At 38.0% G+C, this 17,677-nt stretch overlaps 2 protein-coding genes across 2 annotated transcripts in view; both read right to left on the bottom strand.

Moving 5' to 3' along the window:
• The window catches only part of LOC134667257 (phosphatidylinositol N-acetylglucosaminyltransferase subunit Q), a 59,381-nt gene extending 53,328 nt beyond the window's left edge, over nt 1-6,053 (bottom strand). The window contains exon 1 of the mRNA XM_063524594.1: nt 6,048-6,053. The gene's annotated coding sequence lies outside the window, so the exon portion shown is untranslated. The remainder of the gene's footprint in view (nt 1-6,047) is intronic.
• The window catches only part of LOC134667264 (uncharacterized), a 29,810-nt gene continuing 13,111 nt past the window's right edge, over nt 979-17,677 (bottom strand). Inside the window, exons 3-7 of the mRNA XM_063524601.1 lie at nt 13,750-13,925; nt 4,787-4,960; nt 2,923-3,020; nt 1,749-1,850; nt 979-1,384 (exon numbers count right to left, since the gene is read on the bottom strand). Of these exons, the coding sequence (XP_063380671.1) occupies nt 1,018-1,384; nt 1,749-1,850; nt 2,923-3,020; nt 4,787-4,960; nt 13,750-13,925 (917 nt within the window). The 3' untranslated portion in view covers nt 979-1,017. The remainder of the gene's footprint in view (nt 1,385-1,748; nt 1,851-2,922; nt 3,021-4,786; nt 4,961-13,749; nt 13,926-17,677) is intronic.

Below are 17,677 nucleotides of genomic sequence, written 5' to 3'. Positions count from 1 at the left end.
TGGTTAGTTCATAACAGGTATAAAACCAAAAATTGTCTGAAATAAATTTTTCGTGTCTGCTTTAGTGTTACTTTGATTACCTAATTCGTTGTTGGATTTTTTTTGACCTAGATTATCTAATTCGTAAGTTCAATATTTGTGTTGCGATCCAAAATTGGATCTCGAAACACATTTTTTTAACGGTCCGTGTAACATGCGTGTAACGGTAACAACTGACAATGTAGTTTTTTTTTCCCAATGTGAAGTAAGAAATGCTACATAGGTAATTAGTGTAAAGTTACGTATTGACTAGAATTATTAAGATAGAAAAACATACGAATATATATAAACCAAAGTAAAAACAATATAACTAGGCGTTACATCTAAAATGTATAAAAACAAATCCGACACCTAATTATGAAACCATTGGAATAAACTCTATTGAATGTACCTACTCATAAAATGAATATCGTAGACAAATAGGTTTAGGTAATCATCACACCTGTGCTAACTCGGGGCACGAATACTAAATTGATGTTTAATTACCTGTTAAAGTTTATTGACGTATATTTATGCATTTGCTTATAGGAAACCCTGTAATACTGTAAACAGGTTCAATATCATGTCTAATATCGAGCCTGTTAAGGTAAAAAATCTTTAATATTAAGCCCCCTCCACACACGTGCGCGAATCGCGGCGCGAAACCGCGAACGCAAGTGTGGCGTCGATTTTCGCAGACAGCGAAATCGACTCCACACTCGCGTTCGCGGCTTCGCCCGCGATTCACGCACATAGTCAGGAGGGGGCTTTATACTTACCGTCACATAAGTGTATACGTGCCCCGAGTTAGCACAGGTATGATAATTATATACATTTCGGAATTCGGTTATAACAAAAGAGATCTTAGTGTTAACTGTCAGTTATTTTTGTTACACGTTGTATACATGTATGTTTCACTTATACCTAAAATAGTCATGTAGGTTATTGAAAACATTGGAATGTTGGAAGAAATGCTACTTATTCCTATTCTATTCTTTGTTATAGTTCTGTGGTCAGTTCGTCCTGTGGTCTTCTTGTCATTTCAAACAGCTCGTCTTCAAGCCACACACTCTCTCTTCTAACAATCGGTCTCCTCTCCCAAGGATCGGAGAGGACTATTGTTTCTTTCTCTTTCTCTATTTGGGAGTAGCTAGGCGGCCGGACGTCCGTCCATTGGCTCTCTAACTCTTTATCCAAAGTGCTGTCGTATGACGTTGGAGAGTATGAGGGGGGCTTAAAAGTAGAGAAGGATTGCTGAGTGATCTCGGAGTCGGAGCTTTGGCTCGGTGGGGGCGAGAGGAAATTCACTAGTTGATGCTCTTGCGACTGCGGAGGCAGCGGGTTGCGGCTGTAGCGTTTTAGTATTCTGAAAATTCAAACACATCAAACTAATATCTGGATGGTTATACGTAGGGTAAACTATTTAATGATCTGGTCTTTAATTATAAGCCTAAAATGTTGAAGCCGCTAATCATTGGAGTATCTAATAGTTTCCTTCTCAAATCTATTGATAAACTTAACCAGTTAACTACAAAAAGAAAACAAAGAACTTACAAATTGCGAGTTTTAACATTTGTTTGAAGTTGATCATACCCGATTTACAATTTCTGAAAGAAGACCTAAATGTAGGCTGTTCTTCCCGACTTGAAATAACATATTGAAAGAATTAAAAAAAAACTAATATACCTTATTAGGTTATTGTGCTTAATTTTATAAGAAATAAGGAGTACCTTTCAGCCCAGCTGGCGAGCCGTGGCCACTCCTCCGGCACCACGGGCACTTGCTGCTTGTTCAACAAAATAAGCAGCTTCGCCAGGTCGCTCATCACGCAACTGTAACAAGTCCTTATTTTAGACACAACAAAAAAACAAGCTTTAATCTAGATTTCAGTGCATCCTCATAGTCGTAAACCACTTCGTTTTGTTTCCTAATCATTGTTAGCTAACCTAGCGTGGCGAGTAATAGGACACATTCATTATCTGACAATTGAAATCTGTCAAATACTGGGTACTTATGAAAGTTGTGATTTTACCCCTCGCCGTGCAAATTACCCCCACCTTTACCCGCACTTTGCACACCATCAGGCATGTGTCACCTATATAGTCGCTCATAAGCTTCAGTGTTCGCTTACCATGGCGCTTGTAGAAACCGTCGGGGCCAACTCTGCCAATATTATGTGATGTACATAGGTAATATAGGTATTGTTTTAACCATGTTTTAACCTACCAAAATATAACCGGTGTAATAAACTGTTAACTTCCTAGTGTAAACATATAAAAACCCATTAGGGCGTAAATTCACTGCGTTAAAAGAATTTTATTGTTTACTTTAGAACTTTTTATAACTTAAACCCGGTAATCTTCTCAAACACGAATTAAAAAGCAACCTTACTGTGTGGTAATAAAGCTTAAAGTTAAATAAAAAGATAAGAAGTAAGGAAAAGTCCAAATCTTGGATACAAAGCTCCAGTAAAAGTCGTAACGCTAACCCTTACTGACATTATGCCTTTACTATAGATAGACTTCAAAGGAGTGAACTACTTGCTTTGAATCAATTTGTTGTATGGTGGATGCTCGACGGATATTTGAGCGATAGAGAGGCAAATATAGACAATTCGACTTTCGTTATTCGCCGTAGAGTCTTCGCTCCACCTAACATAGCAGCCCTCAGCCATTTCAAACTCATAATTGTCAACCGTATTCCCGTGCAATAAGATTCAAATTCAAACTTCCATTGGCTGTTATGCGTGACGGGCAGTACCCATAGAACTTTGCTTTGGTCGTGAAAGATCGCGATTTTATAATAGGTAATTTATTTCTGTAACGTGTGTTCGAGAGTGGCATCGGAAACTATTTTAATGTGATATTTAGACGTAATAATCAAAGCAATTAATGAGGTAATTACCTGTAAGCCATTGCGGCATCGTTGTTGCCTAGCTGGTACAGTTCTCGGACCTGGTGCCGCGTGTGATTTAATATTGCTAGCAACGTGTAGGCGTGTGGCTGCAAAACAAAAGAAAAACATTAATAAATAAAACAGAGTAATTAATATTATTGGAATTTGTACATTTTGTACAAGTTTGTCATTGAAGCTTGATGATGCGGGTACTTACTACTTAATTGCTTTCATCTTATACAATAATAGGTATATTTTAAAGTTATGAATCGTGACTAATGAGAAGTTAAAGCAAGTATAAGAAATGTTTAAAAAATGTTTCCTACTGATTCAGTAGCGCAGATAAAAAACATAGACATAATATAACGTTGCATAATGAATTACCTACAAGTAAGGCACAAGCTCAATGTTATGCACGCTTTACCGACATTCTTTTACCGTATCTGGCATCGTAATCGTTTCTAACAACGCCGAGATTGCAAGTACATTATGCTATGGAATCTTATGGAATTTACATTTACTAAAACGTTAAGGAATATTTACCTATACCTTGTTAACAATTAGGCATAGATAAATTACACAGAAGTCTCCCTACCGTTTCACCCGAATCGAAAACAAACATTGATTTAAATAAACTTTGAGTACTTTGAGTATCTACATTAGAAAAACAGTCTGATACCCGTATAGTATTCTTTAGAAGATGCATGGAGGAATGGTTTGTTTAGGTTTCCTAACCAATTTACTGAGAATTTATTCTAAGTCCCTAGTTACTTACAACATGGATATCATGTAAGTATGTATGTATGTATATTATATATGTACTATGATTATACTAAGTACCTGGTACTAATAGGTACGCTAATCACACACATAGATCTACGCAATGACATAAACGTTCTATTGCAGGTAATGTTAGACTAGTACTCATTTCCCGGTGCCTTTTAGTATTATCTTTGTCAATAGGAACTGCTTGAACAGACGACGTGTCAAATCCAATGCTAACCAGACACATCCGCACCTTTCTTTGTTAGATACTTGTTAGATACTTTATCAATGTCACTTAGTGAAGTAACATCGAACAGTTACTCTACCTTAGCTAATGCATATATACAGTTCCTGTTGAGTAGACTGCGAGTACTGTAAATGCGAGATTTAACGATTAAACTTGTAAAGTAAGAGGTTTTATGTATCCAGTAATCTAATCGGTCGTTAACTTTGAGACTGGCGAGAAAAGTAACGGACACGTAAACCATGACAAGGCACCGTGAAAATTTGGAACTACCGGAAAACATCAGATTATCATATTTACTGCTAACGAAACCAACAGTCAGGTGTGAAGCAGGTAAGTAGGATACAAAAACAAATTAATTTAATGTTTACGAATTAATGCCTAGATAAAAAGAACTGCAGTTTTAAAGCCTACGAGCTCCGTAGCTGTCCTTGTGGAGTTATTAGTGGCAAGTAGTATCTACCGAATTAAAAAAAAAGGAAGAACTAACATTTTTCGCTCCACTGCCACTAGTTATCCGGTCAGCAGAATGAAGGTTACCTACTTTCAAGCGGTTCATCTGTTTGTGGAACTCCCTCAGGGTTTACGAGCGCGCGCATACATCGCGACGACTAGCATTACTAGCAATACGCAACTACTACAACTACTACAACTACTCGTGCCTCATGAGGGTACTTACTCGCAAGCAGTCCAGCAGTTTGTGGAACTCTCTAAGCCGCGTGTCGTCGTCCAGCCCAGGTTGTGGTAGCGGTTGCGAGCGCACCCGTGCGCCGCTCCGGCAACGCGCGTACGTCGCGCCGGCGACGACTAGCATTACTAGCAACACTCAACTATAATCACTCGTGCCTTCATGAGGGTACTTACTCGCAAGCAGTCCAGCTGTTTGTGGAACTCTCTAAGCCGCGTGTCGTCGTCTAGCCCAGGTTGAGGCAGCGGTTGCGAGCGCGCCCGTGCGCCGCTCCGGCAACGCGCGTACGTCGCGCCGGCGACGACTAGCAGCACGCAGACAACTACACCACACGCGCCGCCAACTAACACCTGCAAAAAAAACGTATTAAGTGTCAACAAAACCTTTAAAAAAAATAAAAAACGTGTGATTTTTTTAGTAGAATTAAACTTTGCAGGGCGCTAGTACCTACCTATTTATCCATCTACCTAATACATACTAACTTCAAGCTAGCCGTCACAAGTCTTATCGTCTTGGACCCATACGGTAACTGAAATGTCTGAAATTGAATTATGTACCTATATACTTAAATTTAAAATATTGTTGCGGATAAGGGGATTACCCAAACCAGACGTTTATTTTGAACCAAAATCATTATCGCCTTTCATAGGTACCACATGAATTATTCGTATGTTGCGAAGTCTAAATATTTGTATTTATCGCTCGCTGCACATTACATCCATAATGGCTGATTTAGACGGAGTGCGAACTCGCATGCGAGTTTCATTACATTGCGGTTTTTGATTGGCGAGTTGAATTGGACGTAACCAACAGTCCGCAATGTAGCTAAAATCGCATGCGAGCTCGCGCGCCGTCTAAATCAGCCCTTACTCTCGTCTCGCGCTTATCTATGAGAAAGTTTTAAAGACGAAGTCTTATCTATAGTGTTTAACGCGCCTGTTATGTTGCAATAGGTGAGATAGGACTATGTTTTTATATGTAAAAAGTAGACTAGCATTGTCAAGACCGTACTAATGTTTGATTATCTAACTAAGGTATTAAATGTAAGTTATTATAGCTGTAAGATAGCACGGTGTTTAATATCTTTGCTAATTTGTTTATTTGTTTATTTGTTTATTTATTTGTTTATTTATTAGGATCACCAACAGAAGATACAATTTACATACTAAATATAAGTAACATACTAAGAGGGCACATTTATTATAAAAACAACCCGGCACCGCCGCACCCCGCACCGTATTTAATTAACCAACCTCAGAAGGGAATTTGAGTCATCATATGAGATCACAATGTGAATGCGTAAATTTAATTTTATTCATAGAATGCTAAGTGATGCATAAAAGAATATCTTCAAACCTGAGCACAGCTGTCACGACCCACGATTGCTAGATGACTTAAATGCAATTGAATAAAATAAATGACACAATAGGTACATACAATATCTGTAACAATGTGTGCAATCGAGTGACCTATTGTGAAATTTATTGATCAAGCTCAAAAATCTCTTAGGTAGATAAGTTCTTCAAGTATCGTCCGAGTGAAATGGCCATTACACAACAGTCGCACATAGTTTGAAAGTTTAGATTCACGAAAGTTCACATCTTATGAAACGAAGGGCGCCGTCATAGTTCAGTACGCACTTAGCACACGCAAGTAGGCAAGGTAAGTAAGTACATATTTGCTAATTTCCATGATACAGTTCCGTGTCACGAACAAGACGGAAGCGTTAAACGTGGAAAGTGGCTCGCGTGTGTCTATAAACACATGTTATAGTACCCGCACGCACACGCTTGAATTACTTTCGTTACTTCATCGGTGTCGCTCATCAACTTGCCTCACATGAATAGACACTTAGCTATGTAGATAACTTGCAGAAGGTTTAAAAAAACTAATGTTGCTTTTTGCTTTCACTCTCTGGCGCAGAAGCGTATCCTCTTAACTGATGCGGTTGTCAAATCGTATCGTATGTGTTATTTAGCGGGGTTATGGTGGATGAGGTTATCGACGTGATAATGACAAAGATAGTGTTCACTCTCTGTCGTGTTAAGTAATGCGTGTTCTTAGACTATACTCTGTATCTTTATTTAGGTATTTAAATAAAAGAAAAACAAAATCAACCCTCAAATGGGTCGTTAAGTCAGATGAGGGTAGATAAAAACATTACACGATCAAATATTGTAGGTAGGTTAAAGTCAGGTCGTTCAGCGACTGATACAGGCGGTTTTGTAATTGATCGGTTACCTAACCAATAAATGTTATAACTAGCCGAAAATGTACAAATTGTTTGTTTCTTTTATTTAAATACCTAAAGATACAGACTTTAGCTACGGTTGTCAAGTTTGCGCGTCATTCGTGTCATCCAGCGGACGTATAATGGAGACGGATGATAAAGACAGGATAAAGAACATCTGTTTTTGTCTTTCGACTGGTGCTAAAAAGTGACGCTAGCTCTTCGTTGTCACACCAATTTAAATCACCATTGAAAAGAAGTGCCATTCAAGCGCGCTGAGAGCTGCTTCAAGTAACTCGAAAGTCGTATTACCCGAAACAGTGAGTGAATCTTCATTGATGTTACATTACAAGTGTAATGTAAACACGGAAACGCACGCTTGGATTACTTTAGTTACTTCATCTGTGTCGCTCATCATGTTGCTTCACACTGCATGCGATTGTGCTCTATATTTGACCTCATTATGGTATAAAGATCCTGCTGTTGCTTATCATTATCACTTGCGCTCGATTTAATTCCATAGATCATCTTTATAATTATAATTTTTTTGAAGTAAGTTTGCTTATTACTCAGATAGAGTGCAGAATGTCATCTAACTCGAACTTAGAGCAGCCTAAATGCATAGTACGCGAGAAGCAGTAAGGAATATTTGCTAGCCAAATTGTTTTTGCAAGACATGATTTCAACCATAGCGATATATAGAATCGCGTCAGCAGTCCTAAGTTTGATAGTGATTTATATTTTGTCCTATACTGTAATTCTGAAAATTCCATCATACTTAAAGGCTTTTTTCGGTAAAAATGTAAAGCGACACTGAACATAGAGGAGCTCTGTATACTTTAACACATAGGTAATACCTTTCTACTAGCACGTTCTCGAGAGTCATGCATATAGGCATAGAGCAGTAAATCATTAAAACACTCAATCTTATAAAGTCATATTTCTGTTATAATTATTATACTATTAACTATAGAAAGTATAGAGGCCGCTTCCACGCTTTTTTACCATGTGTAAAACTTTATAACACGACCTAATGTCTTAATGTCTCGGGCAAAATAAATACTCGTAATTTTATTTCCCGTGCCACGAGTAAGTCTTACGCATTTATATTTTCCCACTTTTTGACCACATATGGTACCCATATATGGGTACATAGTAAGTTCTTTTTGAGAGTTAAAACACAGTGATACAGTTAAATGATCACAACGTATTTTGGCTTTGATAAGTCCAGCGTGCTGCCGCCTTAAGAAAAAAAACCATAAGTGTCAATTTTTGCGAAATTGAGTTATTGACACCCTCGAAATCAGGAAAAATAATTTGGCCAAGTCCGAGATAGCTCGAGGCATTTAGTGTTCCGTACGGCTACCATCAGTTTGGCATTGACATAAACGATATCGTGAACGTAATTTACTTCCTATAGGTATATCTCTTTCGCACTAATATGTCAGTACGAGCGAGATGCATAGAAAGTAAATTACGTTCACGCCCACGGTAGCGTTTATGTCAATGCCAAACTGATGGTAGCCGTACCGCTCGCATCGTTACATTTTACAGAGGTTGTTTGCCTGTTTTTAGGGTACCGGAATCAACTACACACACAGAACAATAGTACAAAGTGTCTAAGTGCGAAGGCCGAAGGCCGAGCTTTAGCAAAATAAATGTCATCGCTTTAGCACAGAGCAATAGTACAAGTGTCTAAATATGAAGGCCAAAGGCCGACCTCCGCGTAGCCCGAAGGCCCGAAGCGTCCAGGATGTCAGTGCTTTAACACAGAACAATAGTACAAGTGTCTAAATGCGAAAGCCGAAGGCCGAGCTCCGCGTAGGGCCGAAGGCCCGAAGCGTCCAGGATGTTAGTACTTAAACACAGAACAATAGTATAAGTATCTAAATGCGAAGGCCGAAGGCCGAGCTCCGCGTAGGGCCGAAGGCCCGAAGCGTCCAGGCTGTCAGTTCTGTGTTTAACCACTGACATCTTGCAGGCGTCGGGCTTTCGGCCCTACGCGGAGCTCGGCCTCCGGCCTTCGCATTTAGACACTTGTATTAATTACCTGTGTTTAGAACTGACCTCCTGGATGCTTCGGACTTTCGGCCCAATGCGACTTCAGCCTTTGGATTTTGCGACTTAGACACTTGTACTTAAAAATACTTGGAAAAGTTACGGGAGGCGCGCGTCTGTCGGACGCTTCGGATCTTCGAATCGCTCCTTCGGCCTTTGCATTTAGTTAGATTCTTGTACTATTGCTTTGTGTTTGAATACCGAAGTCGAGCATCTCGCGAATGCTTGATGTATTATAATAATTTAGAGTAAGGCCAAGCGCGCACCACGACTTTTTGTCCTGCGATAATTATGTCGCAGAAATGCAACGTATGTGTTTATATGTTAGTGCGCGCATATGCGACAAAAAAATCGCAGCGATTTTTAAATTGTGATTTGTCACATTTTTCCGCAATTGTTCGCGACGCGATTGTCGCAAAGTGAATTGCAGCATGCGGAGTTGTATGGCCCCGCGCGCACTATGATAATAAAATCGCACCCCGGCCGGACCTCAGTCGGCATTTCGCTCTCCCCCAACATCTCGGCACCTGCACCTCCAATGGAGTCTCAAAATGAGACGCTAGATGTTGACCATTTAATTATGGAAATAGACGGGGATCACCAGTCATACAGCAATCGCATATTAAAGACACGTTTCATGACAAGCGACTGGTCGACTTTTTCATTTTCATCGCAGTGCGCGCAGTGAATTTTCTGCGATATATTACAGCGCGATTCTAAAATCGTGTCGCAAAAATTTATATCGTGGTGCGCGCTTGGCCTATAATACCTTAAAATGTAACATAACTCCTTCAATTTGAATTTAGAACTCATTATTATTTTTTATTTGATTTTGTTTCTAGTTCTATGCCATATATATAGACTTTAATATTATTTAGAACTGCTAAAAAACAAGATCGGCTTACTTTAAATATTTCGTCAATTTTACCTTTGTTTCTAAAAAACCGTGATATTTAACTGTCATATAGGTACTATTTATTAATGTCTTCCAAAATTATTTTCTCGTAACAGGACTGAGGGGCTACCGCGTAAACCGAAATTCGCAATTTGCGGGGATCTTTCTCTTTTACTCCAATGAAGGCGTAATTAGAGTGACAGAGAAAAATGCTCGCAATTTGCGAACTTCTATTTTCGCGGTTATAGCCCTGAATCTTGTTGCTCACCGATCCGTTCAAAAATATACATAAGTACTGAATATAATTAATAGATATTATAATTATACAATTAATACAGAAATGTAATGGTACTTAATGAAAAGGAATACTTATTGTGTATATTGTTTCGACGAATCAGATACTCTCAATAAAAAGGCCAAAGCTGTTCATAAATATTAAATGACTTTATTATCTCTATACGCCTTACTAACTCTATGTGTCCTATTGTGGAAAAAAAGACACAACGACAGTCAAGAACGGAATTCTTAATTTGAATTTTTCAGATTTTTGAGATGCTAGTCCATTGCTTGGAAAGCCCGTTCGAAATTGAAACTTATTTGCAATATAATAAGGTCGTATTTTGTAGATCTCTCTCATACTTATAGTAGGCTATTAAGATAAAATTAAATATCCCACAAAAATAAGCAAGCAGAATTAAACTTTATGTCAAAGACATAAGTCATAAATTTCAATGCCAAAGTTTTAACTAAGGATGTTTCTCGCCTAATATGAATTGACCAGTGTAAGCATCAGTTAGCTAGCCCTAAGCAACCAAAGGTCAAGCTGCAGTTGAAAAACTAATAAAGATAAAGTTAAGCTGATAATTTTCCCGCCGTCTCCATGCTTCTTTAAGTTGGGTATTGACTGGTCAGCTGCCTGTTAGCTATAGTTTTCGCGAAAATCGCCAGGACAGAGGTGAAAATTTTTGTATGAAAACTTGCAACTTTAAATGCATTTTTTGACGAAACTATTGCAGTCTAAAATGAAGTCAAAATCAGTCCATCGACTCAATTTTTTGCAAGCTTTCTAATGGTACCCCACACGATTCTTACAAATGAAAAAAGTTTCAGCCTACCCCTCTCAACCCCCTAAATTTCCCCCTTTAATAAGAAATAAGCAGTTTTGACTTATTCACAATATGAGTGGTGGTAATTGCTATAACTGTTCCAAATTTTAGGTATCTATGTCAAACGGTCTCTGAGAAAAACGTATTTAACTGATTTGCAAGACCGAAGTGATCCCATAAGTGTTCCGTAAACAAAGTTTTGTACGGAACACTAAAAATGTGATTTTTCTATCTAGCAGTTATTTCTTTATCCCTAACAGGTCACGATTTAGACAAGCATAACTACACACCATTTTGGTAAAGTTACTGCCTTTTTGAGAAAGAAAAAGCATAAGTATATATTCATAGACAGAAAAGTACTAAATTGACGACTTGTGTTTTTTTCCTTTGTCTTGAATTTGAGCCCAACAATTATTTCACAAGAAGAAAAACCATAATATTGGTTTTCTATAAAATTTCTATGTAAAAAACCCATAAGTTGACAGAAGTGTTCAGTCTTGTTAGCATAAAATAATTATTAATCATAACTCTGGGAATCTGAAAAAACATAAGTTGCACGTTATGTTTTTTCTATCTCGTATGACTCTTCCTTATGCTTTTTCTGCTTAGTGTCGGTTGCAAAAAAGTAAACTTGTGCTTTATTTATTAAACGTTGTGGTCAGTTATGCTTTATCAGGCTAGTAGGTAGTCCCCCTCCGGTCCCCTATAAGGACAGATTTTGGCCGGTTCACTCCTGGTTACTTTCCTTCGGAAGAGGTGGCGCGTACGACGCACGTATTAATTACTCCTGTGTGTGCCTACTTCAAAAAATATTAGAAGTGTTAATGTGTATACGTGATTGTAATAAGTGTCAAAACATATTTGTAAGTTTACTTATATCCATGTTACGTTTCTCATCTCGTCGTGTATTACAGATTTTGCCTATATTTTTGAATAAATTTAGGTATATTTGTCGCGGTCATTCTAGTAGGTACCTACGTTAAGGCATGGCGCGCGTATTCACATGTATATCTATGCGTATCTGGAATTAACATTATCTCTTTATTTACTCGTATATTGGTGTTAAGTAACTTGTCTATTGAGACTAAAACATAATATTATAACCCTAACCACGAATTTAAGGTACAATGGCTTAAAATAACGTGGCTTAAAGTTTCGGTCCTATGTGTGATCACTCCGGCACCACCGAGCTTTATGTATGTTGCAAAATAACACTTACAGTTTTACATTGGCACATGGCTTAATTTTAGTATGGGATACACCGCCCAATGTCATGCTTGTTCATGAAACAGGCATTTCCCGACTATTTATTTTTCATTCTTTGTTTCATGAGTATCGCTTTGTTGTTATTTTTATGATTGCAAGTTTTGTTATAATGGAATAAAATTGATAATTTTCTGAGTGTTTGAGCTGTATCTAACATTCTCATTCTAACCATATTTTATTCTAAATGCAAAGGCTGTTTGTGCTTGCTTCTTGGCTGTGGGTGCGTTTTTTTTTTGTTTTGGTTATCAGATTACTAACGATGCGGCAGTCGTCTAGGAGCAGACGGTTGCTTCTTATGGCCAGATGTGACATTCAAGAAAATCATGTCTAGCCACAAACATCAGCACCATCTCAATAAATTAAGGACTAGTACTTAGTACAATCTACTTAATTGTACCTTATTTCAGTTTTCTAATAGCATTTGTACTTAGGTAGTGCAATCTAATTATGCATTTTTTTAGTTTTATATTACATTACTAATCAAATATCTCTAAAAATATTTCATTTGTTTTTTTAAATAAATAATTCTGAATCTTCATCGTATTTTTAAAAACTCCTTTAACGAGATAAATCATAATTTGATAACGTTAACTAAGCAAAAAAAACATAAAGTACCTAATTGTGCTTTTTCAGCTTCGAGATCGGTCAGTAACATAAGCACAACTGTGTACTTGTGTTTTTATTTCTTAGACATCGTAGTGCAAAACTAACACAAAAACCATAAGTACACACTTATGTCATTTAATGTTAGTAAAGATATTTTATTTTATTTATATCACGAGGCAGTAACTATTTTTTCTAAATAACTTATTTAAATAAATAGATAATCGAATAATTTACAACGCATAAAAATTCTACACAATTACTTTGTTCATTAACAAAAGTTTCAACTTTGTACTTTGAATTTAACCTATTTGAACAGGAGTGCAAAGTTTTTTGGCTTTTTCTCGAAACTTACTTTTTGTTAGTTATGGTTTTTTTTCTTAAGGCGGCAGCGTGGCTCCTACGAGCTACGTCCTAATAAGGCAAGACGTCCCTAACCGGAAGATTCCTTATACACCGTAACGTGAAGAACGCGACTTTATATTGAGGTTGGCAGTCTTATTACTTAAGTGTCTTTTATAAAGTTGAGCTTAAGCCAGCTCTTAGCTCGTGACAACACATTGTACCAGAAAGGTTCGTGCCTTGTATAATTAAATCGCGATGCTTACATTGCACAGCGCGTAGTGTTAACAGTGTCATTAAAGTATGGTTACAAGCCACGACGCTTTTACCGGGACATGTCGGCGTCACGACCTAGTGCGAACAGGCTTTGACAACGACCTAGATGTTCTTCAGACCACTTATACTAGTGAGATTGTGACTTGAGTAGAGTTGGTTTCAATGTAATGTCGCGCGTAGTTCACGGCAAGAGTCTAATTTCTGCAGCCGGGCGCATTTGATACATACCTCATTATAAGTATTGGCTCAGACGCGGCCCATGAGGTGGTCATCATGCGCCCAGACCTCGCGTGAGTCAGCGGGGCAGGTATGCGCACAAGTGCCGCCCGGCCAGACCAGCAGCCGGGCGTATTTGATACATACCTCGTTATAAGTATTGGCGGGGTAGCAGACGCGGCCCATGAGGTGGTCATCATGCGCCCAGGCCTCGCGTGAGCCGGCGGGACAGGTATGCGCACAAGTGGCGCCCGGCCAGACCAGCAGCCGGGCGCATTTGATGCAACCGTCCGCTGCGCACCTCACACACTCTGTGCCGCAGCCTGCAACAAAGATTTTAAAGTTAGGCATAAGTAGTCGGTAACCGTGGGAAATAAGATTATGGGCTCCTTCAAAATCGGACGGACATTATACTAACAGGTAGGTATATACTAGGGATGTACCGACTAGTCGCCGACTAGTCGGGAAAGCCGACTATCCGGCCACATTTGTAGTCGGCGATTAGTCGGCGACTAGTCGGCAAAAATGGCCGATTAGTCGGCACTTTATTAGTGAAAGAATACCATATGTTTTATGTTTATTTTACTAAAATACCTATTCAGGATGCATACGAAAACTTTTGTTCATATAAATAATTGACCATTTGATCGTTATCGTATGTTGGTGGGCTGGTGTTTTCCTTTACAGGTCGATCTCAACTGATTCTCGTGTAATTTCATGTGCAAGTTCGACAGTTAATTATTTTTATTGTTATTCAGTTTTTGTTTTTTTTTAAATGGTAGGGCCATGAGGAACTATTAATGTTATTGCAAAATTTAGAGACTTAGACAGGGCTCATGAGGGCTAGACGTTGCTCGTGAAGACGCTGACCACAGGGGATAGGTTCTTAACTGGCGACTTCATACGGGAAATAGAGCCATGGAAATGCCTCCTACAAGCTGTACTGACGGTCTGCTCAGGATCGTAAAATAAAAGAACTAAACACAGTGCAACAACTAAACTAAGCTAAGCGCAGTGGAAGCGTGCTGGGCCCATAACCTATTAAATGAAACGACCGTTGAAGAGATTTAGAACAGACAGACTTAATTTATTTTTAAAACCACAGATACAATATATAGATATTATAGACACAGTAAAGTGTATCACCAATATAGATGTCGCCACTATATGTTATTTATTTTGATAACAACCAATAGACAGAAATTGAACGAGGATTCTTGTGATAGGTCTTTGAACCTGTAGAGAACACCTTTTAGCCAAGCTAATATGATGAATAGCGCAACAAAAGGAGCGAAACTATTGTTTTTCACCTAAACTTATACGAAACTAATGATCTGGCCGACTAGCCGACTAGTCGGCCGACTAATCGGCCATTCGAGCGCCGATTAGTCGGCTAGTCGGCTAGTCGGCCAAATCAATAGTCGGTACATCACTAGTATATACCTACAGTACATGCCACGGGCAACGTCTGGAACACGGCTGTCTAATTCATAGACTCCCACTACGCCAAATGTTACGTTTACTATGGGACTCCTACAGGATAGGTACATACCGCTCCTTGAGAAACATAGTGTCCAAAATTAAGAACCATTCAAATAGTGACGTTGTTCCGGATTTGAAAAGTTGAATTTTCAGCAGGCACAAATAATTTTGTATAGTGACACTATGTTTCTCAAGCAGCGATACATTGTTACCCCCAAGTGCAAACTTAGCGTGGTCGAAGTCTTAACCTTATACTAATTTGCCGCTACTCCCCCCATTATCATTATTATTTCCCCTATTTTTAGCCCACATGTCATAATCAAGTTAATATTTTATTACGTTCCTACTACGATGTTTTGATAAGTGTATCCCAGTGGGTTGATATGATAACGATATTATAATCGAAGGTTGTAATGTAAATTATGTTAATTAATCTTGCCAGCTGTGATTTGTTAATGTTTGTGACCTTTATTAAGTAAGTCCTCCTACTTACTTTAGCTACCGTAAAACGGGGTGAGTAGGTTTCGCGGGGAGAGGTGGGTTATGAATGGGGAAAGAAGGTTTAAGAGGGGGGTGAGAACGGATTTTAAGGCTACTGCTACAAAAATAATGTATTCCAATTTAAAATGGAGCTATAGTAATACGCATTATAAAAAAAAAAAACCGATCCAACAATCTTCCAAAATCACCTTTGTATGAAAACCCCTCTCACCCCAAATACGAGGCACTACGGGGTGAGGTGGGTTTTCCTCTTTATCGTCAAAGTTATGAAATGGAACTACCCAAAATAAAATAAAAACTAAATAAAATACATACGTCCGGAACACTTATTATATAAACCGTAACCGTTTATAGTTTTCATATGTAAAAATAAAATGTTATCGAGGTTTGAATTTCAGTTTTGACCCTACTCACCCCCCTACGGTACTCTAATAATCAAGTAAGAGTATCAAATAAGTGATAAAGATAAGCCCAATAATTCTAGGTTATTTTATCGCTACGACCACAATAAAACAGATTCGAAACCAGATATTTTTGTGAAATTATCCTTAATATCCTCTTGCGTACTTCCTTAATCATTAATCTTGTTTTAAAAAGGAAGGTTAAAAATATTTGTGCCAAATTTCGAAACTCATTAATAACGTCCCTAAAGAATATTCGAGTGCTATCGTAAATACTTAAATAGGGTGGATATTCTAACAAAAGGCAGGCTTTTACAAGTTAACAACCCTCTATGAACATTAAAAATACAAGTCCTCTTTTGGTCAGTTATTCATTATATTTTTTATAACAAATTACTTTCTAGATGTCTTCGTTGTTTCTTCAACATTTTTAAATAAACGATTTCTAAAAAAGATAAAAAAAAATTATTTAGGTAAGTCCTAATCTATACAAATACTTGTATATGTACGCAAGACAGGCAACTGCATTCTCATGTCAGTAATTCCATTCCACGAAATCACAAATTGATTGACCATGCAAAATTCAAAACCGTCATGCCAAGTTACTTGTTCGTTAGTCTCGTTATATATGCACTCATATTGCTTTACAAATGTCATGCTCATAAGTCTGCAATGCTCCGGATTCCAGCAATACTTAAATAAATATTGGGTTAAACCGAATCGGACTCAATCCTAATTTGATTTCTTCAATTTGTCATTCGTACGGCGCCGATATTTCTATGCTAATGTGGCATGTTTGGGCGTAATGGAATGCATGGCGATGCACGGTCGACGCTCATTCGGTTCTTGTAGGTGTAAGTGGGAGACAGTAGCGTTGTGAATATTTTTTTTGTTGAAAAGATACTTACATATTACGAATTCAAAGAATGTTTTGGCCGAATTATATACCTATGCATTAGCTGAACCTACCTAAATAAGTCCTGGGTTTACCGTGGATGGATGCCCTCACGTTCTATGTTAGGTAGGTTTAGGATACATGTGACAATGTAGGTATGCAGCGCATAGCGTCAATGGGAGTTTTAGTGAACCTTTACACTCTTTACAGTTTCGTATTGTTCTTCTATTGGTCCGCAGCTCATGCTAAATGACCATTAGTAGTAGAAATAAGCTTGTGATTTGGTATAGGTATTCGCTTATCAAAAAAAACCTTTTTACACATATAAATGGGCATGAATTTTCTAGTTCTCATCCCACGATCGATAGAGTTTCAAATATAGTATATAATGGCTTTTTCGATTCAGGAATCATTGTGCAAAACAAATTTAAAGTCACAAATTCTTCTCTAACTATAATAAGTGACTGCCCCACCAGTCAAACGGTTAAAAAATGTATACTTAAATATAAATAAGTAGGTACATAATCATGGTTTCAAAATAAGGTAAAATTAAAGAATAATGTGAAATCCTAAAAGGGTATAAGCCTTTAAAATTTTCTGAAATAGTAGTGGACGAATGAACTCTGGAATGAGCATAGGCCGTTAAGTCTTGGCCGATTATTTATTCACTTTTTGCAAGAGGCATTAGCGCCTATGTTACGGATTTTGTGGTAAATAGGTACTGTAATGACTGACTTACAATTAGACCCTTATTTAATAAAGGACAGAGTCGAAAAGTGTGCATTTTCTTTTACAA

This window comes from Cydia fagiglandana, chromosome 9 (assembly GCF_963556715.1).
Source record: "Cydia fagiglandana chromosome 9, ilCydFagi1.1, whole genome shotgun sequence".
Lineage (NCBI taxonomy): Eukaryota > Metazoa > Arthropoda > Insecta > Lepidoptera > Tortricidae > Cydia > Cydia fagiglandana.
This window is presented reverse-complemented; position numbering and strand designations above follow the sequence as displayed.